The following is a 21,448-nucleotide window of genomic DNA, read 5'->3' on the forward strand; positions in this document are numbered from 1 at the left end:
TAAGATAATTGCTTGCTGCATAACTAAAATGTAACCATTTAACTGCTTGTTGCTTGTGCTGACTTTGTAACCTATGTTAACTTGCTGACTTTGTAACCTATGTTAACTTGCTGACTTTGTAACCTATGTTTCCAATAAAAGAGAGCTTAGGACTTCAGTCTGGGCCCTCATCCCGAGAACACTCAGAGAGACGTGTCCTCACTCATTGGCAAGTCATGAGGAGCCCGCCGGGTGCGAAAAACCCACATCACACCCTGCCTGGCGATGCCCACGGCCGGCTTCCTAAACCCTCCCCAGGCCAACCAGCTTCTGGGGGTTGCAGGTTCCCTATCCCCTCCCTCCTCCCCCAACCTAACATTAGTCTGAATCACCCCAAGAACAGAACGTGCTTAAGGAAGGAAGGGTTTTATAGAAATGCGACACAGAGCTCTTTTCTGACAGACACAAGTGGGAGAGTCAAGGGCTGTTCCAGGGGAGGGGGGTGGGAGGACAGAGGCCTCCCGAAGGCTGCAGCCCTGCCAGGCGGAGGGTTTGGACAGCAGAGCCAGCTGCCTACCAAAGCTGCCCCCCCCTGCCAGTCAAGCGGAAGCATCCCTGCTCTGGAGACCACCCCAGACGGGGGGGGGAGAGAGACTGAGACCTCCTCAAGAACTCCTTTGCTAGAAGAGACCTGGCACCCCCCCCTTGCTTCCTGTTTCAGCTAAAGCCTCCAGAGCCAGCTGGTCATCTCCGGGTGAGGTTGGAGGGGCTGGGAGTCTCCCCTCCCCTGGCTGAGGCTGGGACCTCGAGAGGTTCTTAGAAAAAGTGGGTGCAGCTCGGCTCCCAGAGCCTCCGTTTTAAATCTCAGCCTGCTGAGTCTGCAGTTCCCCTTATGGGCACAGAGAAGCCCCCAGGAGGGGCCTTTCCGCCTTGCAGGGGGGGGGCGCCCTGTACTACAGAGCCCAGGCACCTGCGAGGCTCCCTTGCCAAATGGGCAGAAGCTGCCTTCTTCACCTGCACCCGGCTCCTCTGCCAGCCACCCAGATGACTCTCAAGGCTGGGAAAGAGGAAGAAGCAGGTCTGCAGCTCCCCGCCAGGTGGCACAGCTTGGCAGACATCTCAGAGCAGGGAAGGGCCCGTTGGACCACCCCGTGGCCTTCCCTCAGATCTGGGAGGCCACAACACACAGGCCTTCGGAACGGCTGCAAGCCCCGCCGGGCTGGTCCAGCTCCTCATCTGCAAATTGCAGATGTTCTAATGGGAAGAAATAGCTCTGGGCCCCCAGGAGGGGCAGCCCAGCCCCCCCTTGCTGCACTGCTTCCACCCAGGACCCCTGCCGGGGGTTGCCCAGGATCTTCCCAGGAAGAGAGCTCCAGGTGGGGAGAACGCCTGGGGCCCTTTGAGGAAGGCCCTGATCCTTTTGCCCAGCCAGCCTTCCCTTTTTTGGGGGGTCCACGTCTGGAGGAGATGAGCTGCTGGCAGGACACAGCACCCCCAGGACTGCCGGGTGTGGGGTGCAGAGAGGCAGGCGGGAGGCCCAGGTGTGCAGCTGCCCTCGCCTCCAGGTGGCTTCCTGCTCAGACCTGCTCCTGCTGGGCGAGGTGGCATTCCTTCTCCTGCAGGGTCTCCTGGGTGGGCAAGGTTGGGCAGTCCTCTTCGTTCTCGGTGGGCTCGGGGGGCTCCTGGAGGGGCTGCAAGAGAACCGGGCCATTGGAGGCTGGCGGGCAGAACGCCCCGGGTGCCATCCTGAAACCCCCCCCCGGTCAACTTTCACGGTGGGGGCTGCAGGCCCAGGTGCCGTCCTTGGCCCAGGGGTCCGCCCCAGTTCCCCCCTCCCCCCAGGGGGGGGCCTCGAGAAGGCGCACCTACCAGATCCTGATGCCGTTTCCGGAGACCTGGGCGGGAGGAAAGGAGACATCAGCAGGGGGGCCTGCTCTACCCATTGGGCTGCTGAACCCATCGGGGAGGGATCTGGAGGCTGCCACCCCTCTCCTCAGATCCGAGATGGGGGCCCTGCTCTGGAGCAGCGTCTCCATGGCAGGTGGAAGAGATTTTGTTCACCTCCAACAGGCTGCGCTGGGCTCCTGCATGGCCCAGTCCCTCTCCCACCAGGCTGGCGGGTGGGGGGGAATGGAGTTGGGGTTCAGGCTGGACTGGGAAACAAAGGGCACCTGAAGCCTCCCTTGCCCCCCTGCTCTCTCCCTGCTCTTCCCCCTCCCCACTGTAAGAGGCCGGGGGGGGGCTGGGCCCGCACGGGAGGGGTAAAGAATACCGACTGAGCCACAGAGGCAGGCAGGAAAGCCACCTCCCCCCCCAGTCCAAAAAGGCTGCAAATACCAGGACCCCGAGGGGTCTCCCGGAGGCAAGGGCTGGCAACCCCCCCTCCCCTGGTCGCCCCCCCTTGCCTCCAGCCTGTCCCTCCTCTTCCCAAGCATCCCCCCACCACTCACATTTGCCGTGCCGATGCCACAAGAAAAGGAGCGCCCCCAGCAGTAAGGCAGCCACAGGGAGCAGCACCAGCAGGGGGCTCTGCCCGGCCTTGGGGGGCTTCAACAGGGGGGCCTCTGTGGGGAGAAGGAGACCACCTGCTGCACTGCCCAAAATGGGCTTCCCTGCGTGGCTTGTGGGCCCTTTCCCTCCCCCCCCCCAGAGCAACAGGTAGGGGAGAAGTTGCCAGCTGGTTTTACACACACACACACACACACACACACACACACACAGACACACACACACCCCCTTCCCATCCTTGAGTGGCCTCTGCCTCCTTGCTTACCACAAATGTTGTCCCTTGCCTGGGTGCCATTTGCCTTCTGGACCAGCCCCTCCTGGCATCTGTGAAGACAGAGCGGCCTGAGAAGGCAGCCCCCCCTCCCCCCCTCCCCCCCCCCCCGGGCCCCAGGGCAAAGCAGCCGCTGGCTGGGGGGAAGGCAGCGTGGCCTCCCTGAGGGGTTCCAGCTGAGCGGCTCACAAGACAACTCTGAGCAAAAGAGCAACGGAGCGCAACCGCACACTTGGCTGGGTCTGTGGGCGGGGTGGGGGGGCACCCATTCAGGGCACCCCCACGGCTGCCCGCCTGCAGGAGCCACAGGCTCTGACCGGGTGGCAGGTGACAAAGTGCACCGCCACCCTTTGGTGCGAACGAACGAACGAACGCCACCCTTGTGTTCCCACACCGCATGCACGCCTGCAAGGGCACGAGGGGCTTTGGGTGGACCTGTGGCTTGCGCCGGCACCGAGGGGAGAGCGGGCGCAGGGCTTTGCCACTCCCTGCCTGCCGCAGACAGATGGTGCCGGGTGCCATTTTATCGCCTGCAGGAGTGGCAACCCTGAGCTGCTGGCCTTCCCGCCCGGTCTGCCCTTCCCTTGGGCCAGGCGAGCCGTCCATCCAAGAGGCCAGGGGCCGTTCTGAGGGTCCCCCGCACAGCCTACCTGCTCCAGGGCTGGCACCGAGCTGTGGAGGATGAGACGTTGGAGAAGTAGCCCAAAGAACAGGGGGCGCAGAGGGTGTCATTTAGGTGGTTGCCTGGAAAAGCGCAAGACAGCCTCACGGTTAGGCCCCCCCCAGCCCCACTGAATCTTTCAGGGAGGGGCCTTTGTCTGAGAGGTCAGAGGGCAGCCCAAATCGACCGGGCTCCTGGTCTTGGGCCAGCCTCCACCTAAACTGGAGGCCCTGGGGCTGCTGCCCTCACCTTCACGTTGGACCCCTTCCCCAGGGCTGCAGAGGCTGTGGGGCCGGCAGGTTTGGCACTCGTGGCTGGAACAGTGTTTACCCTCCTGGCACCGGCAGACCACGTCTTGCTCTTTGCTGCCGTTCTGATAGACCATCAGGCCAGCTTCTGCAAGGGGAGGGGGTACAATAGATGCTTGCAGCTCTGGGGTGACACGAGGGGCCCCTGGGCGCTCTCTGAGCTTGGCTGTTTTCTTGCAGACCTTTCATGACCCAAACTAGGTAAGGTCATCAGTGCTAGGAGCGGGAGGGTTTGCAGGGAGGAGGAGGAGGACTGTGGGGTCCTTGGTGCTCTCTGACCTGGGTTGTTTTCTTGCAGACGTTTCATGACCCAAACTAAGTAACACCATTAGGATTAGATGCTCAGGGGCTGCCATAGATGACGTTGCCTAGTTGGGTAACAAAATGTCTGCAAGGAAACGCCCAAGCTCAGAGAGCGCCAAGGACCCCACGGAGGGAGAGGGGTACGTGTTGCTTTGCTGAGCAGGATGGCTCTGGGGAGCAAAGGGAGCCCCCCCCGCACTCACGTGGGCTGCAGAGGCGGTGCTTGGTGCAGTGAGGCAGCCCGGTCCACCTGTCCTGGAAGTAGCCCTCCTCACAAGGGCTGCAGGTCGTATTGGATTGCCCCGAACAGGCGGCCGCCACCTTCCAGCCTGCAAGATGGCGAGAAACACCAGGAGGGCAGAATAGGGGGGCGCTGGCTGTGGAGTGCTGGAGGAAGCCGTGAGAGGAGAGGGACGGTGAGAGGGGCCAGCGGGGGATTGGCAAAGGGGAAACGGCCCCCACCAGGCAGCGCTGGGGACACCCAAGGGGCCCATCTCTGCATCAACCGCGAAGGGGCAAAGAAGCACCAGGGCATCTGAGGCCGGGCTGAGCTCCTGCCACCCCTGCCCACTGGGACAGAGCAGAAGGGGGCTCGGGAACTCTACCTGGTGGGCATCGGTTGCAGCATCCACCCTTCGCCAGGTACTGAGTCTGCCTGCAGCTGAGCCCCTGCGCGAAGGCCAGGCCCTGCAACGAGAAACCCCACAGGTGATTAGTGGCCACACGGGCATCTAGCCCCCCTTCCCTCCCCCAGACTGCGAGCCCCCCGCCTGGGAAGGCAGGGGATGCACTGACCGGGTCCCCTCACCTGGCAGGGAAACCAAGAGGCCCAGCCCCAGATCTGGCACGGCTCAGCCTTCAGGGTCAAGCTTGCTTTTCCCAAAGGCCTCGGGCAGGACCAGCTTGAGCAACCGCTGGGCTGCCAATGGAAGAGCGCCACCCGCAGCAACCTCTGGGGAAAGCCCTGCGTCTCCCCTGGGCCTCCTTAGCTGGCTTCCGCTCCCGACGCCAGACCTCCCCAGCACCCCCTCGCCCTGGGCCCAGAAGCTAGCCTGCCCAGACGGGGCACCAACCCGCCAACCTCAAACCTGGGGAACCGTTTGTGGCATCTAGGCTGCACCCACCCCGGGGGCGAGACGTTTCTCTCGCTTAACCTCACACCAGGCCCCCAAACCAAGAGAGGCATGTGGCGTTTCTTCTGAGCAGTTCCCTTTATGGCCCCCCACCCACAGACAGAAAACTTGTCTAACTAAAGCAACTATTTGCATATCGTAGATAAGGAGGAGCCCCCTCAATTCTCTTCCTCCCCAACAAACTCCAATACCCTTTACCCTCTGGAATGCAGCCCCCGCCCCCTTTGGGAATCTAGACTATGTTCTACCTCTCCTTTTTCTCCACTGGTCCAATGCTAGTGAATCGTTGTGGAAGGAACCAACACACTGGCTACGTGTGCCCCAAACAGAATCACGAAGGAGATGTGTGAATGTGGCCACCAGGTGCTTCATAGACCTATTAAGGACGCACCTGGGAGTGAGGAGAAGGTGGCGGGTGGGGGGAGGATCTAGAGAGCATGGCTAACCCCCCACTACTGAGTTTTTTGTGCAGAGGGGCTTAGCCCCTAAAGCTGAGCAACACACACACACAAAAGGCCAAGACTATTCCCGCCCTTTGCACTCCCTCAGGGGACCCGCTCTCCCCTTGTGCCACCCAGTCAGCCAGGACGAGGGGCCTGCTAGCCAAAGGCAGGGGCTACGGGCACTAAGAAGGCCGCGAGGAGACCAGCAACAGGTCTAGAAACCAAGAGACTCTGAGTTCTAGTTCTGCCCTAAGCATGAAAGCCGGCTGGGTGACTTTGGGCCAGTAACTCTCCCTCCCGGGTTGTCGCGGGGAAAGGAGGAGGAGGAAGGAGCATCGGGTCTGTTTCCCCGCCTTGAGTTATTTATAAAAATTAATAAAGGCGGGAGATAAATCGATAAAAACAAGTACATCAACAAGCCTGCCGGAGAGATCCGGACTCTGGGGAGAAGCCAGACGGATCAGGCGGTGCGCCCGTGCTCGGCTCGGCTCCGGCTGCCGGGAGTAGCCCGGCTGCCGAAAGGGGAACTCGGGCGGGGAGGCGGCTGGGCGGCGCCCAGCTGGGGCTCGCGGGGGCTCTCCGGGGCGCGTCGGGCAGTCCCGCCGGCCGAAAGCGAAACTCACCGTGAGCAGAACCGCCGCGCTCAGCCCCGCCGACCAGCGCCGCCCCTCCATCCGCGCCGTCTCGGCCCGCCGCCGCCATCCCGCTCCCTTTATATGCGCCGGGGCTCTCGCCGGCCCATCGGGCGGGGCGCCGAGCGTCCTTGGGCGGCCCCGCACTCCGCCCGACCCTCGCGCCCGCCCGCCTGCCGGGAATCCCCCGCAGAGGGAAGTCCCGAAGTCGGTCAGGCGCTGCAGGCAGCCCCCCCGCCCCCGCCGGCCTTTCCCCCCAGGTGGCTATTTGCGCCGAGGCCAGCCTACCTCGCGAGGTTGTTGTGAGGCAGGGCTGCCCGGGGGTCTCTGGGGGTCGCGCCTTGCCTCCTCCTCCTCCTCCCGGCTCGGGGCTGCCTGCGAAGCCAGGCGTCGGCTGGCCGCAGGAGCGGAAGAACAGCCGGGGAGGGAGCGAGCGGGGAGCGGGTGGGACCTGGGCCGGCAGCCGGAGTTCACCAAAGCGTCCCACGCGCCTCCCGAGCGGGGAGAGTCGTGGTTCTACGCCGCGGCTTGTCGGGCGGAGAACGTAGAACTGGGGAGACGCCCCCTGCAAGCGAGCCTAAACATCCGGAGAGGGGTGCTTGGGTTGGGGCTCTGCTCGGCCGGCCCCCAGCAGGACGCAACCGAGGGCTGGAGCGTCCTGGGAACCCCCGCGCTGCCCTTGGACCCCACTGCCTGAACTGGTTTCAGAAGTCACCCCCAATGGGATGGGGCGGCAGCAGCCTGCCTAACAGCCTGATTGATTCTGACCTAACAATTCTGATTAAGGGCCCCAAGTCCTTTCTGGGACTCATTTTCCCCCAACCCCCGCTGCTCAGCTGAAGGGGCCACGGCTGTCCCTCCTGCTCAGGATTGGAGGCGCCCGGTGGCTGATTTCATGGAGGGTCACTATCCTGCCCCACACACGCACACACAGCCATAAGTCGACACTTTGGAGGGGACATGAAATTCTGCACCCCAAATTCTCTCACTGCTTCTGAGGAAGAAAGCCAGCACCCAATGGGGGAAGACAAGGAAGCAGAGGAAACATCCCCCCTCCCTGAGGCCTGGGGTTTTCCACCTGGCAGGGCAGAGAGGAATGTCCCCATCCCAGACTCAAAACCCCAGCAGGGGCCACTTCCCCATTCGATGTTACGCTTGACTGGAGGCCTGCTGGTGGTGGGGGAGGCTGTGGGTGGCCCCATGGCCTTGGAAAGCCCCTCCCCATCTCTTCAGCAGAAAGAGCCCCTACAACAGCTCCTCTCCCTGACGTACCAGAGTCCCACTTCACACACCCCTTGCGAGAGCTCCATTTAAAAGGAGGGGAAGAGGCGCCCCCCCAACCTCTTAATAAGCTCTGGAAGCCCACGAGTTCCTCAGCCATGCTGGGCTCCTGTCGTCTGCAGTTGCCTGGGCGTTACTTTTATTTATTAAATTTGTTTGCTGCCCATCTTGCTGCAAGGCAAGTTTCTCCTGGTGGACCCTAAATGACTCAGTCCCAGCTGGTTTAACTCTTGTGGGTAACTAGACTGAGGACTAGTTGCTTGTGACAAAACTTTCCAGGAAATAATGCTGTAGGAGGAACTAGTACCGGCATCTAGTAACAGCAGAGATTTATTATTTTTATTCACTTAGTTTTCCGAAGTTCCTGAGGGTAGCACTACAAGCAACGGGTGGAAACGAGAGAGAAAGCCAACATGGAAATAAGGAGAAATTTATTGAGTGACAATCAGTGGAACGACATAACGCCAGAGGTTGTGGGTGCTCCATCACTGGAGGTTTTTGAAGAAGAGACTGGACAGCCATTTGTCCGGAATGGTGTCAGGCCTCCTGCCCGGGGAGGGGGTTAGACTAGGGGTCCCTTTCAGCCCTACGAATCAGGGCACCCTGGAAGAAGGTCTGCAGGGGGTTTGGCCTCTGAGGGCAGCCAAAGAAAGCAGCACAATCTGCGTCCAGCACGCCTATTGCCACAAAACATTCTACAGGCTCAGCCCAAAGCAATCGTGTCAGAGGAAAATAAAAGGCAGGGGACAATCGTGAATGTTTTATTTGTAGCGGATGCTCAGGGAATAGTTGCGGTGTGCACGTCGTGAAGTGAGCCAAGCAACCTGGGATTAAGGAGAAACTTCCTGACAGTGAGGACAATTGACCAGTGGAACAGCTTTGCCTTCAGACATGGTGGGCGCTCCATCCCTGGAGGTTTTCAAGAAGAGGCTGGACGGTCACCTGTCTGGGATGGTGTAGGGGGCTGGACTAGAAGACCTCCAAGGTCCCTTCCAGCTCCATTCCATTCTGTTCCCCTATTCTATCCTACTCTAAATCGGAATAAAGGCCTCAAAGGCAAGGGCTGGGGGGGGGGAGCATCGGACCACTGCCCCCCCCACCGGTGGGAATAAAGCCAGACGGAAGCCCCCCACCCCCTTCCATCCCTGCCCCATGTGCAGGGAAGCGGCCTCCTGGTTTTCATCCAAGGCGAAGTTGAGCCCCCCCCCCGCCTTTGGATCTCTGGGGGGGGGCCGGAGCTGCAGCGGGGAAGCCCCCCAACTCTGCCGCATCCGCCTGCCTCGCCCCCCACCGCCCCGGAGCCGCGTGGAAGGACCGACGCTCGGCTGAGGGGGGGGCTCCGGCCCGGGAATCTCATCCGGAGGGGCGGGGGGCCCAACGGGGGGGCAGCGAAGGCCCAGAGCGTCCCCGACGAGTCAGAGGAGGAGGAGGAGGCCAGAGCCCCGAAAGCAAAAGAGCCCCGGAGGATTGTGGGAGTTGAAGTCCGAGGCGCAGGAGCGGATGGGCCGGCATGGAAGGAAGGGGCGGGGTCAGGAGGGCCTGGGAAGTCCCGGAAGCGGAAAGGCCGGCCACGCCCTCGGGTCGGCGACGCGTCGAGGGGGGCGGGGGAGAGAGAGAGAGAGAGAGAGAGGAGGCCGTGGCCGCGTCGTGAGGCGAGAGGAGCCCGCCAGCCCCGGTGAGTGAGCGAGCGAGCGAGCGGGGGCGGGGCGGGGGGTTTTTCTCTCTCGCGCCCTCCCCCTCCCCCCCCGGGAGGCCGGCAATAAAGGCTCCTTCCCGCCTCTGGCTGTTGTGTTCTTTGGCGCTCGTGCCCGCGTCCTCCGCGCGCCCCCGCCGCGCCCCCTCCCCCCGCCTGGTCGCAGGCCGAAGCGCGGCTGCTGCTTCCCTCCCTCCCTCCCTCCCTCCCTCCGGCCGGGCATTCTGGGCCCCGGAGTCTCCGGGGGCGCCGAGTGCGGAGCGGAGGGTTGCCGCCGGCCGGGCCCCCGTCTCCGCCCTCTCCGCCGCCGGGGGTGGGTGGGTGGGTGGGGCGGGGGTCCCCCTTCCTCCCCTCCCCTCCCCCCCGCCGCCTCCCTCCTGGGCGCTGCCTGCCGCCGGGGGGGGCGGGGGGGCTGCCCCTGCGTGACCGTGGGTGGCTTCGGCGTCTCTTGAAAGCTGCGGCTCCGTCGCCGGGTCCCCTCCGCCGCTTCCGAGGGGCTGCGTGGCGGCGTCGGTGCGCTCCTCTCGGCCGTCGGGATCCGCTCAGCCGGGGGGGGGGGGACGGTGGTGCTTGCGTTTCTCCTTCCAGCCGCTCCCGGGACTGGGTCGGGTAGGATCCTGGGGTTTCCCGGTGGCCCCTTGCCCGGTCAGACCCCACCTTGATCGGCCCCGGGTCAGCTGGGTCTCGGGACCGTCGGCGCCCCCCCTCCCCCCCGCCCTCCTGGCCTCTCCCTGAAGAAGCTGCAGACCCACCTGGAAAGCCCCCAGTGATGGACGGGGGGGGCAGGGGGGGAACGTCGCTGAAACCGCTTGGATGGGGAATCTGGTGCTAATGGCCGCTGGGCGACGGTGCAAAGAAGAGCGGCCAAGATGATCAAAGGCCCGGGGACTGAAGCATAGGAGGAGAAAAGGGTTGCGGGATTTAGGGATGGCCAGTCTAGAGAAAAGAAGGAATAGGGGCGACGTGATAGCGGCGTTCCAGTATCTGAGGGGCTGCCGGAAGGAGGAGGAGGGGGTCGAATTATTTTGCTAAGCCCCTGAAGGCAGGACAAGAAACAACAGGTGGAAAGTAACCAAGGAGAGAAGCAACCTGGAACCAAGGAGAAACTTCCCTGACGGTGAGAACAATCAACCGGCGGCACAGAAGTTGCCTTCAGAAATGGTGGGCGTTCCATCGCTGAAAGTTTTGAAGAAGAGACTGGACAATCTCACCTGTCTGAGGTGGTGTAGGGCCTCCTGCCTGAGCAGGGGGCTGGATTAGGAGAAGGTCCCTTCCGGCTCTATCCTGATAGATTGACTGACTGCCAAATGAGGCCTGGGCTGCCTCTCGGATCCTCTGCCCAGAGTTTGGGGGGCGAAGCTGGGGGCCAGGGAAACGGGCAGGTGGCTCTAGCAAAGCCGGGCCTCTGGGAACGGAATACAATTCCTAACAAGCAAAGGTTTGCAACTCAAATGCTGAGACTGAAAAAAACACACACCAAGTCACTCAGTAGATAGGATGCTGTGTATTTGGCAGTTCTGTAGAATTTGGCAAAGCACGCCATAAGCTAGATCTGCAACCAAGAAGCAGAAACGGAAGAACAAGGAAGATGCTCACAAGAGGCCCAAGCCGTTGTTCAAGCCACCTGTACTGGAATTGGTGCTGCTCAGCAAAACCAGCGAGCAACGTGTGCAAACTGATGAAGATGAAAAATGGTTCCCTGTCAGCAAGCTGGAATCATTCTGAAAACTTCAAAGGAAGACCTTCCTGTGTGAGGAGAGTCGAGTCTTCCAAAACCATCTCCCACGGAAGAGAAGACAGTAATAATCCAGTCTATCTAGCAGTGCAGGTTGTTAGCAATTTAGACTAGACCTCTACCTGAACCCCTTAGAAGGAAGAGGATTGGGTCCCAGTCAGCGTTCATTATAATTTCTCTCTCTCTCTTATCTGAAGGCACTTTTGCTTTGAGGAAGGAGGCCAGGAAGCATATTTCTTTCCTACTTCCTGCCCGCTTTCCCCGCCCCCAGAACTAAGAACAGGGAGGGCAGTCTCAGTTGAAACCGATTGCCACTGCAAATCAATGCAGTCCTAAATGAGGTGCCCTATGTCCACACAGTCCCAGCATTCCCCATTGCGGTTGTTAACTGGGAATCATAGGTCGTTAAGCGAGCACCTATCCCAATCCAGACCACTCCGAGCTTTGGCCCTCAGAGCCTCGAGCCTCCTTATGGCCAGGAACTGCCACCTGCTCCCCCCCCCCCCCCTGCACTCTGCCACAGAACCGCCCCAGGCTGCTTTCAGTGCTCTGGAAAGCTGTAGCTGCCTGAAGCAGTCCCAGTCCGAAACCCCTGGCCGCCCTCTGATCCACCACTGGCCTGGCTGACTTCTTGCCTCCACTGGCCTGGCTGACTTCTTGCCTCCACTGGCGAAGAGGCGTGCCCAGCCTGGCCCTCCCTGCCGAGAAGCCCCTTTGTGCCACGTCTGAAACTGTTCCCTGGCTGGCTTCGGCTTCTTGCTGTGTGCCAGAAAGCCCAACTTTGAGCGGTTAGGCCTGGGTGGGTCTAGCAGGAGCGGAAGAGAGCCGGAAGGTGGTGGGGACAGTGGAGGCCCCGTTGCCAGGAGAGGTGGAGGTCTGCTGTAATTCCAGGGGGCACTGAGGCTGGGGGGACTGGGGGATGGGCAGCTTCCACTGCCGAGCTTGTTCTTGGACGGGGTAGATGGGATGACCCCCAAGATCGCTTTCAGCTCTTTATCTTCTAACTCTCAATCAATTTCAGTCAGAATAATAGACCTGGCAGGGACCTCGGAGGTCGTCTAGTCCAACCCCCTGCTCAAGTAGGAGACCCCGTGCCATTTCAGACAAGTGGCCTTCCAATCTTTGAAGAAAAATCCATTAGGCCCCTGGAGTGCCCCGGCTGAGTCGGCTCCTCTTTGTAGAGGCTGCCAGCAGAGTCATCTTCGCAGGGGCCGGGGGCCGCCTCCTTACCCTCCCCCCCCCCCCCGCCTTGGTGCTTTGAGAAGCAAAGCCCAGGTGTGCAGGTAGCCTTCAGGTGAGTGGGAGTAGCGCCAGGGGGGCCTGTGGGGGGAGGTCATATGTCCATGAACCTCCGGGCTGTGCAGACACCCCCCCCCCCCGAAAGGAAAGCAGATCAGAGTCCCACCAGGGCAAGTGATAAAGTCTCTGCTGGCAGCCCAGCGACAGGGTCAGGCAGCCTTGGCAGGGTGGAGTTGGGGGCAGGACAGTGGCAGAGCTCCAAAATTAGCCCTCCCTCCCCTTTGCAAAACAAAGTCTCTGGTCTCGTGCCTCCCCTCTTCCCCCTTCCTCGGGCTCCCAGCCGTTGGCGAGGCTCTTGCACAGGGCGTGCCCGCCCTTCTCAACCATCCAGGTTTGGCTAATACAGGCCAGGTCCCCCCTCGCCCACAGAAAGACCTCGGGCGAGGGAAGGTGGGCTATGGGCCGAGCCGGGCCTGCGCAACCGCTGCCAGAGACCAAGGACTCAGCCCACCTGACAGCCTGCTGGGGAAATGGGTCTCCTTGGGAGGGGCCCGGCCCCTGTCTCCCAGCAGAGCTTCCTTTGCCCTCCTCTGCACCCCCTTCTGCCCCCAGAGCCCCAACCACAATGGAGAGTGGCCACCATGTTCCCTCCCAGAAGGGGGCCTTGGTCAGGGAGCCTTCCGCTCAGGATGATGGGTGGATGGATTTGCATGGCCACCAGCCTCATCTGGTGGCTCTCTGGCTCTTGGCTCCCCACTTGGGTGATGTGTGTGCCCCCCCTTTTATTCCTTCTCTCACTTCAAAAGTAGCTCTCCTTGTGATCCTTTTTTGCGTCTCTGGAAATGCCTGTTTAAAGAAAGAAAGAGACATCCTCCCGGTGCCGTTGCTTTGTTTGTACGTTCAGATTTCTACAATTAATCGAGGCAGGCTGTCAAGGCAGGCTGGGGTCCACCGGGGAAGGAGCCTTTCCAGCCCAGTTTGCCCATTTGCAGGGGCCGCGTTGAGTTCGTCGCAGGGTTGCTGGGTCCTTTGCGTGCTGAAGCCGCTCGCGTCACCCTGGCAGGTGAGGGGCTGAGCTGTGTTGGGGGCAGGAGAGCCCCGGCCTCTGGGCTGCCTTCCCCGGCCGTCTCCTGGATGTAAATAAAGGTTTTCTTGACACTCGTCGGCTCCTGGCGTGGATTTCCTGGCTTCACGTTTGTTGCTTTCTTTTCAATATACTGACGATCTTTTCTTTGTTTCGTAGCATTGAACAGATGGGTTGATTATTCTTTTCAGATATTAATAAAGCAGCGGAAAGAAGAGAAATGAATAAGCTTCCCTCAAGGTCCAGCCCATCGCGAAGGTAAAGTACTCTGAAGCAACCAGGTGCCTGGCTCAGCGGTGCTGCCTCCCGGGTGCCTCAGCGGTGGAGCCTCTCCCAGGGGAGTCCGGCCGGACTCCCAGCCCTGGCGAACTTCCTGGGCGTTCAGGTGAGGGAGGAGAGCCTGCCTCTCGTTTCGGCTCCGGGGCGTCCCTGGGGAGCGCCTCGGGGTGGCTCCACCCCTGGCCGTGGGGGTTGCGTTGAGGGCAGAGACCTCAGGGGAACAGCTCCCCTTATGGAGGCGGCTCTTGTTTGCCGCCACGTTGCCCTGAAGATGGACGCGGGATCTCCTTTGGCAGAAGATTCTTCGGTCCTCCCTTGGCGCTCCACCTGCGTTGTGCCCACCACGCATGGGTGCTGCTTCTCTTGGCATCAGCACAGAACTGTGCGGAGCCTCTGACCTGAAGACCCACCCTGCCAGGGCAGGACCTGGGGTGTGCCGGGGGACCCTGGGTCAAAGCGCACGCACATGCCCAAGCATTGCTCCTGATGCTGGTGGCGGCGCGCACGCGGGTGCCTGAGCCTCGCCTTGCCTGAAGGCTGTGGGCGGTGCGCATGCGGGCGCCTGGGCATTGCATTGCCCCTGCTGCCGGTGGGAAGAAAGCGACAGTTGGGGGGCATCTGGTTGGAGTCCTTCTGGAGTCCCCGTTGGCTGCCTACGTCTGCCGAGCGCAGTGGGGGGCATCACCCCAACTTCTCTTCATGGTTCTGCTTGCTGCTGTCCTGTCCCAAATTTTCCTGGCTCTTCTTTAAGCAGACTTTGGGCGTCCTTTCTGAGTCTCTTGCCCTTCTTGTATCCCCCGGAAACGGGCTGCTCATTTGGACTTTGTGAAATCAGTTTAAAGTTTTATTTATGCGAAGGCAAAGAGTCCCTAAGTACGTTGTCCTGAATCGGTACTAAGCTTTTGGTGGGGGAGATCTACGTATTAAAGTGCAGCTTTTCCACGTCTCCTGAATTCTCTGCGGGTCGCTGCGCAGCAGGGCAGGGAGACTCTTCCAGCCGCTCTCGATGCTGCTGGCAGAGAGGCAGCTGCAGCCAGGGGTCCCGTAGTGCCGATGCTTCTGGAAGACCGGGTCTCCCTGCCTGTCTCTTGTCCAAAGCAGGGCCGTGTCACGGCTCCCGGGAAGTGCGACTGTGGCCCGTTCGAAGTGGGGAGTTGCTCCAGGCTGGGGGTGGGTGTTTCTCTCCCCCAGGATTCCCAGCTTCCACCAGCCACTGGCTTCCTGTGAGTCCAAGATGGATCCTGCTGAACTCCACAGCAGGTCCGGAGGCTGAGTCATCCTCCTGGGCTGCTCACCCCGGGCTCCTTTTGGAGCAAGACGCTCTCAACGTTTGGGGTCTGGCAGGGAAGGCGGCTCCCAGACCTCTTTCCTGCCTCAGGAACCTTCCTTCGTTTGCCTTGCGCTGCTTGCTTGCTCCGGAGACGAGCACTGGGTCCCGCCCCAGAGGGAGGCCAAGATCATGCGGCGGCCTTGCTAGACTTTGGTTTGGGTAGGGGTCCATGGACAACTGTCTGGTTCACTCCCCGACCCCTTCCCTCTTAAGGGCTTTTCCCGGTCCTTCCGGCAGGGAGCCCCTCCCTTACGGCGAGAGAGACGCGCGGAGGGATCGCTCTCCCAACCAGGGCAGCCCCCGCAGAGATGGCAGGAACGGCCGAGATTCCCGGGACGGACGGGACCTTCGGGCGCGAGAGATGCGGGGGGGCAGAGATCACCGAGACCCTAGAGATTCCCGGGACGTGAGGGATTCCCGGGACATGCGAGATTCCCGAGACCCTCTCTACGACCGCTACAGGGAGGCCAGAGAGACCCCGTACAGGTAGGTGCAGAGGGAGGTGGGCTGCTGGGGGTGGGTCAGGCCTCCCCCGGCTCACGGGCTGCTGCTCCTGCTCGCGCGTTTGCAGGAGAGAGGAAGGCTACGACCGTTACACCCGTCCGGACGACTATTACCGCAGGCGGGAGGAGCCCTCTTACGACCGCTACGGGGATGCCCTGGACAGGCCGGCCCTGAGCACTGAAGGTCAGGTCCTGCCCTGCTGCAGATGGGTGGGGGGGGCGGGGGGGAGGCGAGGGTCGTCCCTCACGCCGGTGACCTTCCCTGCAGAGCGCATGAAGAGAGAGGAGAGGCGCCGGGAGGAGCTTTACCGGCAGTTCTTTGAGGATATCAAGAAGCGCATAGACACCGAGCGGCCAGTGGATTGCTCAGTCATCGTGGTCAACAAGCAGACCAAGTACGGGGGAGGGGCTGGCGGGCTGTGGCCATCGGTCGGCCAGGGCTGGCTGGGGGCTCCTTTCCCAGATTTGGGGGGGGGGACTCCGGTGGTCGGACGCCCTGGGCAGACGCTGTTTTCTGGGTTTTTGCCTGGCGCAGGGATTACGCCGAGTCGGTGGGGCGCAAGGTGCGCGACCTGGGCATGATGGTGGACCTCATCTTCCTCAACTCGGAGATGTCTTTGCAGCAAGCCCTGGACGACGTAAGCCAGGGGGGCTCCGCCTTTGCCATCGTCATCACCCCCCAGCACCAGGTCCACCACTCCTGTACCGTCAACATCATGTTCGGCACCCCGCAAGGTAGGGGGCTCCTCTGTCGGCCCTGCGGCTATTGCGACCGGTTCAGGGGTTTGATTAAGCAGAGCGCAGTTGGCCTCGTGCAAGCTGCCCGGGGTGTGGGAGTTGCAGTTTGTGTTTGGCAGAAAGCTCAAGGTGCTGCACGAGTTGTGCCGTCTTTGGCATTCTGGATGCGGATCCCGAGTGGATCCCGCCCTTCATAGTCCTCAGAATTGGAGCCAAGATTGGGTCATTCAGCTGCTTAATTTAGAAATTTTTTGTTGCAAAATTTGAGGAGGAAGACTGACTTGGGGATCTTGGCCAGAAGACCGCCCCCAGGAAAGATCAGTCAGGCATTCACAAAAGCCCTCAGCATAAAGAACAGGCAGGATCTGCGGTGGTCTAGTGTCCTTTTAATTGTAAGCTGCCTGGGGCGAATTGGACACCGGGGCGATTCACAGCCCACTCCTCCTCCTCCTCCTCCTCCTCCTCCTGCACAGAGCACCGGAACATGCCCCAGGCGGACGCCATGGTGCTGGTGGCCAAGAACTACGAGCGCTACAAGTCTGAGGTCCGCGAGAAGGAGCGAGAGGAAATTGCCAGGCGGGCAGCCAAGATGGCCGATGAGACCATCTTGCAGGAGCGGGAACGCCCCCTGCCGGCCGAGGAGGGTCTCCGCGGGGCCCACCCCCCAGCCATGCAGGGCCTCCTGAACCTACTGGCGGACAACCGCTACCTGACCGGGGAGGAGACGGACAAGATAATCAACTACCTGCGGGAGCGCAAGGAACGGCAGCTACGTGCCACCACCGAGCCCCTTCCTGGTAAGTCCCGGCCCCATTTTACCCCCCCCCGGATGCTAAGGGGAGGAGAAGTTGATACCCAGAAGGCTGTGGGGCAGGACTCACAGCTTGCCGGCTTCCCTCCTCGCAGCTTCGCTTCCAGGCAGGCAGACGATGGGAGCCGCCTCGGGAGCCTTGGTACCCACTTCCCAGGGGCACCAGAACGTCCAGCCTCTGCCGGCCTCTGCCGCAGCCACCGGGGCCTCCAACCCTCAGCAGGAGCTGCAAGCCAAAATCCTCAGCCTCTTCAACAGCGGGGTATCCAGCGCCGCAGTGAACGTGTCTGGCGGCAGCTCGGGCGTGGGGGTATCTCCGAATCCAGGGTTTGCTTCTGGGCCTAGCACGCCCGGCCGGGGCCCCCAGCTGGGTGTGACTGGTGTCTCCCAGTCGCAGCAGCGAGCTCCCTCCCAGGCCGCCCAGTTCCCCAACCATCCGGGTTCCGCCAGGGTGGCCGGTCCCCGGGCTTCGGCTCCCCCACCACCGTCCCAGCCCCTTTACCAGAGCCGCCCCCCCGCACCCAACAGCGTGGCCGCCTCGCGACCGGCACTGTCGCTGGGGATCAACTTCGACAACCCCAGCGTGCAGAAGGCCTTGGACACCCTGATCCAGAGCGGCCCCGCCCTCTCCCACCTGGTGAACCAGACGGTGGGCCAGGCCCGGGCGGTGCCCCCAGCCCAGCAGGCCTTGGGCTCCTACCAACGGCATTACTGATGCCCAGCGGGCTTTCGGCTGCCCGCTGCTGAATGTTCTGGATGGTGCATGTCTCCCCTCTCCACCCTGGGCAGACTGGGGCTGGGGAAGGCAGCGAGGCCCTCCCCCCTTGCCTCAGGCAGCCTCTGCCGCTGGACCCCCCCCCACACACACACGGCCTGCCCCTGCCTCTTCAGCTGGGAAGGGGGCCAAGAAGGGGTACGCTCTCCTGAACAACGGGGAGCAGTCTGGAGCTTGCAGAGGGGGCAGTGGGCTTAAGGGCTGATCTGAGCGTGTGGCTGCTGCGGGACTCGGCCTGTCTTTCTCCCAGTGGGTCAGTTTTTCTGGCTGTCCTTTGGCCTGTGACACACACACGCACACTTTGAGTTAATGTTGTAGAATTTGAAAGTTATGTTTTGGGGGACCTCAGATGCCAGTTCCTTTTCCAAATGGCTCTTGGCAGAGATCGGTGCCTGGAGCTGTAGATGTTCTCTTCTTTGATGGTTCGGTTACGTAGAGACCTGCTCTCTCCTGTTAGCAGGAGACATAACTTTTTAATAAAATTTACATATGTATATACACACCCCTGTATATATTAAAGATGGTGGCATTTTCAGTTATTTCAGACTGCTGCCGCTCCTTCTGGAAAGTCTGGGGGGGGTTGTGCCACGGATCAGCTGCCAGGCGCCCTGCCACTGTGCCCACGTCAGGAATCATCTGGTGCCACTTAGCCATTCCCCCCCCCCCCCCCCCGGCTCAGAAGTGGGTTTTCTGCCTTTACCCTAAAGGTGCTTTTCAAAAATCAACTGGAGTTCTTCGTTCCTCCTTGAAGCTTTTTCAGTTCTTGGATGAGAAGTGAAGCGATTTAAAAGACGAAGCAAGAAGACTCAGCTGCCTTTTGAAAAGCACCTTTGGGACAACCAGGGCCTTTGGGCTGATTGGGAATCTCCAATCTGCCTTTAATAATCCCAAATGCCCCCCCCCCTTTTTTTTTAGGATCTGCTCTTGCCCGACCTGAAGATGCCGGCCTGCAGGGTCAACGGAGGGGAGGGGACTGCTTTCCTTGCAGCCTCTTGATTCGGAGCCCTTGGGGTCTCCCAGTCCTGCACTGAGCCGCCTTCTGCAGGGGGCTTAATTTTAGGCTGGCTTGGTGTTTTTTTAAAAAAAATTAGTGCAGTCTGTTAAATATTGCCCTTCTAGTCAATTCCCTGTGGAATTGTTATCTGCCCAGAGGGCCGGTTTTCCTGGGTGTGTGTGTGTGTGTGTGTGTGTGTGTGTGTGTAAATCTGCCCTCTGAGTGTCCCAGGAGGGCTGGGGATGGGCGAGCACAGCCTTGTTTCCCTCGTGGCTGTTAAAGAAAACGCCCCGGTTTTTGAAAACGAGGGAAGCGAAAGCAAGAGCAGAAATCTCTCTCTGAGCACCCTGTGATATGCCACACATTTACGCCAGATTCAAGCCACGATGTTGCTAGAATAATTTGACCTGGAAGAGCCCAAACAAAATTTCCTCCTCTGGTTTCCCCCCCCCCCCCAATAGGTCACAGCATCTCTTAACAACCATTTTAGAATAGTCACTCTTGAGTTTTTCTTTATTTACACATCGCTTTCTTTCAGATGGCTGGCCAGGGTGGTTTTCGGTCCAGAATAACAACAAACAACTGGGCAGGTGTAGTGGTCAAAAGAAGGGGGGGGGAGCAGGAAGAAGGAAAAGGAAGCGCAGTTCGAAAAGGGCCCAGCTGCAGCGATGTCAGAACAGGAGCTGCACCGTCGCAGAACAGGCCCTGGCCGGGCCTCGGGAGCCGAGCCGGGGGGGGGGGCAGAAGGAAGCGGGCTGGTTCCCTCTGGGCAGAAGGACCCGGGAGCCAAGGGGGCCCCAGCCAGGGGGCAGAGCAGGTGGGCCAAGTGGGTAGGTGGGCGCTGGGCATCGGCAGTGGTGGGGACTGCAGGGATGAAAGCTGATGGGCTACGGTGTCCTGAGACAGCAGGGAGAAAGTCAATGTTGCCCAGAGCAATGAGCCCAGGGCGATCGGCGGTGTCTACTTTCCCTTCGATCAAACCTGCCCTGCCCTGTAAGGAGCCTGGGAGGGGGCTGCGGTGGGGGAAAGCGGAGCAGCGGCCCCTTTGTGCCCACTTGTTGTGATTCAGGGTCAGCCTGTGGGTTCGGCAGTTGGGTCGGACGACTCAGAGGAGGAGGGGGGTGTTGAAGACCTTGCTGAGGGGGTTGAAGATCTTGCTGATGATAGCCATCAGGCAGGCCCCTCCCACTTGGTCACCACGGAGACCCAGCTGTGTGAGCCTGACAGTGTGGATGAAGATGACCCACAGCTGGCCCTGTTCAAGGACGCCCGACGCAGGAGGCTGTCAAGTAGGAGTAAACAGAGGAAGGCAATGGGGCTTCTCGGAAGAAGGCAGAGAGAAGCCACGCCCTGAACTCTTTATAAAGGGAATGTGTGGGGAGGGCTGGTTTGCTGAAAGCAACCGCTCAGATAGTGTTTCAAAGCTCCTGTATCTTGGTTCCTGTCTTGTTTGTTTTTGTAGTAAATAATTTGGCAGACGTAATTCCAGCCTCTTGCCGTTTGTAAAGGGGTTGCCTTTTCTGCAGGGCCGGTAGCAGGCTGGTACAGAACACCACTAGGCTCTTATGTGCTGGTCCTGGCGGCCGTTCCTGGGAAGCTGAGAGCCTGTGGAAGAGCAGACGGCAGCGCCATCCGGAGGCTGCCTGGAAGAGGAGAGTTTCAGGCCCCCGACTCACCTGAGGTGCCTGGCCCAACTCGGCCCTGGCCAAAGCTGGCGGAACAGCCCCGGCAAGGAAGGCGGAGCAGGATACGGAATAAGAGAGCTGGGAGGGACCTCTCAGCTCTTCTAGTCTATCCCCCTGCTCGAGCAAGGGACCCCAATCTCTCCTTGAAGAACCTCCGGTGACGGTTACTTCTTGTGATGCCTTTTGGTGCTTTGGGAAATACGCTGCCCCCCTTTTCTTTCTGGCAGCCCCTCAAATACCGGCAGACCGGAATACAGTAGAAGGGAAGTGGAAAAGGTCCTGGGAACAGGGAGAGCCGTGCCTGGTATCTGCCCGGTCAGTGAATGTTTCCTGCTCTCTGCGTGAGCAGAAGACCCAGGCTCTTGGGACCCTCCCCCCCACTTCTCCCACTGGCCTCGAGGGGGCCGCTCTCCCCCGTGGAGCTCTCCAGGCCCCTCGGAAGCCACTGGGGAGCAGCCTTGTCACAATGAACCCCCCCCCAGTTGAGGATGTCCGGGGCTCACATTCCCCCTCCCCCCCGTTGCCTATTTTCCAAGGCCCAGCTGTTCTTGCCTGGTCTGGGGGGGGTGGCCTCTTGTGCCCTGGGGGGGGCGATGCTGGCAGATTCAAGCCAGCCCCTCTTGGGCACAGTCGACACGGTGACCTCTTGACGGAGCTCTCCGCTGCTCGCTTCTCACCAGCCAGGACGGATCTTTCCCGGCTGGCCTGCAAGCTGAGCCGCTTCCCTGCTCCCCCCCCCCACCTGAGAGGCCTTTTGGGGGACCGGACGCCGTCCCTGATGCGAGGCAGCTCCCTGTGGGGTTTGCCTCCCCCCCCCCCCGCCGAGAAAGTCGCCCGTTTCTTTCCAGTCTGGTGGGAATTTTTTTTGTCCCCAGCTTCCCTTCCTGGCTGGTTTTCTTCCTGCCCTCTTTCGTCCTCAGCTCCATTTCTGTTTTCCTCATTCACATGTTCTGCCCTCCCTTGTGCCCCCCTTTGTATTAGAAACCCAATAAAGGAGAGTATTTGTGACTCCTTTGTGCTCTCTGGGCTTGTTTTCTTGCAGATGTTTCATCACACAACTAGG

The 21,448-nt window shown here is 60.8% G+C and overlaps 2 protein-coding genes across 4 annotated transcripts; one reads left to right on the forward strand and one right to left on the reverse strand.

The window, feature by feature from the left end:
- Positions 1-1,308: 1,308 nt before the first annotated feature.
- Positions 1,309-7,619, reverse strand: CD40 (CD40 molecule; the record flags this gene model as incomplete). The annotated part of the gene is given in 12 exon segments (XM_081323615.1): positions 1,309-1,670; positions 1,849-1,874; positions 2,430-2,543; positions 2,753-2,811; positions 3,409-3,502; positions 3,669-3,815; positions 4,234-4,359; positions 4,636-4,717; positions 6,230-6,324; positions 6,327-6,411; positions 6,414-6,815; positions 7,605-7,619. Coding segments are annotated over 12 exon segments (1,359 nt in total). The 3' UTR covers positions 1,309-1,556.
- Positions 7,620-9,112: 1,493 nt separating this feature from the next.
- Positions 9,113-20,183, forward strand: NCOA5 (nuclear receptor coactivator 5). Of its 3 annotated transcripts, XM_081323721.1 has the most exons (8): positions 9,113-9,194; positions 13,462-13,528; positions 15,093-15,365; positions 15,451-15,566; positions 15,651-15,777; positions 15,918-16,117; positions 16,594-16,917; positions 17,027-20,183. In XM_081323721.1, the coding sequence occupies exons 2-8, from the start codon at positions 13,491-13,493 to the stop codon at positions 17,644-17,646; spliced, it is 1,698 nt and encodes a 565-aa protein (XP_081179847.1). In that variant the 5' UTR covers positions 9,113-9,194; positions 13,462-13,490; the 3' UTR covers positions 17,647-20,183. The 3 variants fall into 3 exon arrangements, with proteins under 3 accessions (XP_081179847.1, XP_081179848.1, XP_081179846.1); XM_081323722.1 differs by lacking the exon at positions 9,113-9,194 and having other exon boundaries at positions 15,117-15,365; XM_081323720.1 differs by lacking the exons at positions 9,113-9,194; positions 13,462-13,528 and having other exon boundaries at positions 13,594-15,365.
- The last annotated feature ends 1,265 nt before the right edge of the window (positions 20,184-21,448 follow it).

The sequence above is a fragment of the Vipera berus genome (genome assembly GCF_964194415.1).
Source record: "Vipera berus genome assembly, chromosome: 3".
In the NCBI taxonomy this organism is placed as follows: Eukaryota; Metazoa; Chordata; class Lepidosauria; order Squamata; family Viperidae; genus Vipera; species Vipera berus.

What these genes read in the sequence shown, in the direction of transcription:
- NCOA5 (XM_081323720.1), top strand. Translation starts at nt 15,049, where the DNA reads ATGGACAACTGTCTGGTTCACTCCCCGACCCCTTCCCTCTTAAGGGCT. An exon ending in GCCAGAGAGACCCCGTACAG is followed by an intron (nt 15,366 to 15,450) that starts GTAGGTGCAGAG and finishes GCGCGTTTGCAG; the next exon opens with GAGAGAGGAAGGCTACGACC. An exon ending in GTGGTCAACAAGCAGACCAA is followed by an intron (nt 15,778 to 15,917) that starts GTACGGGGGAGG and finishes TGCCTGGCGCAG; the next exon opens with GGATTACGCCGAGTCGGTGG.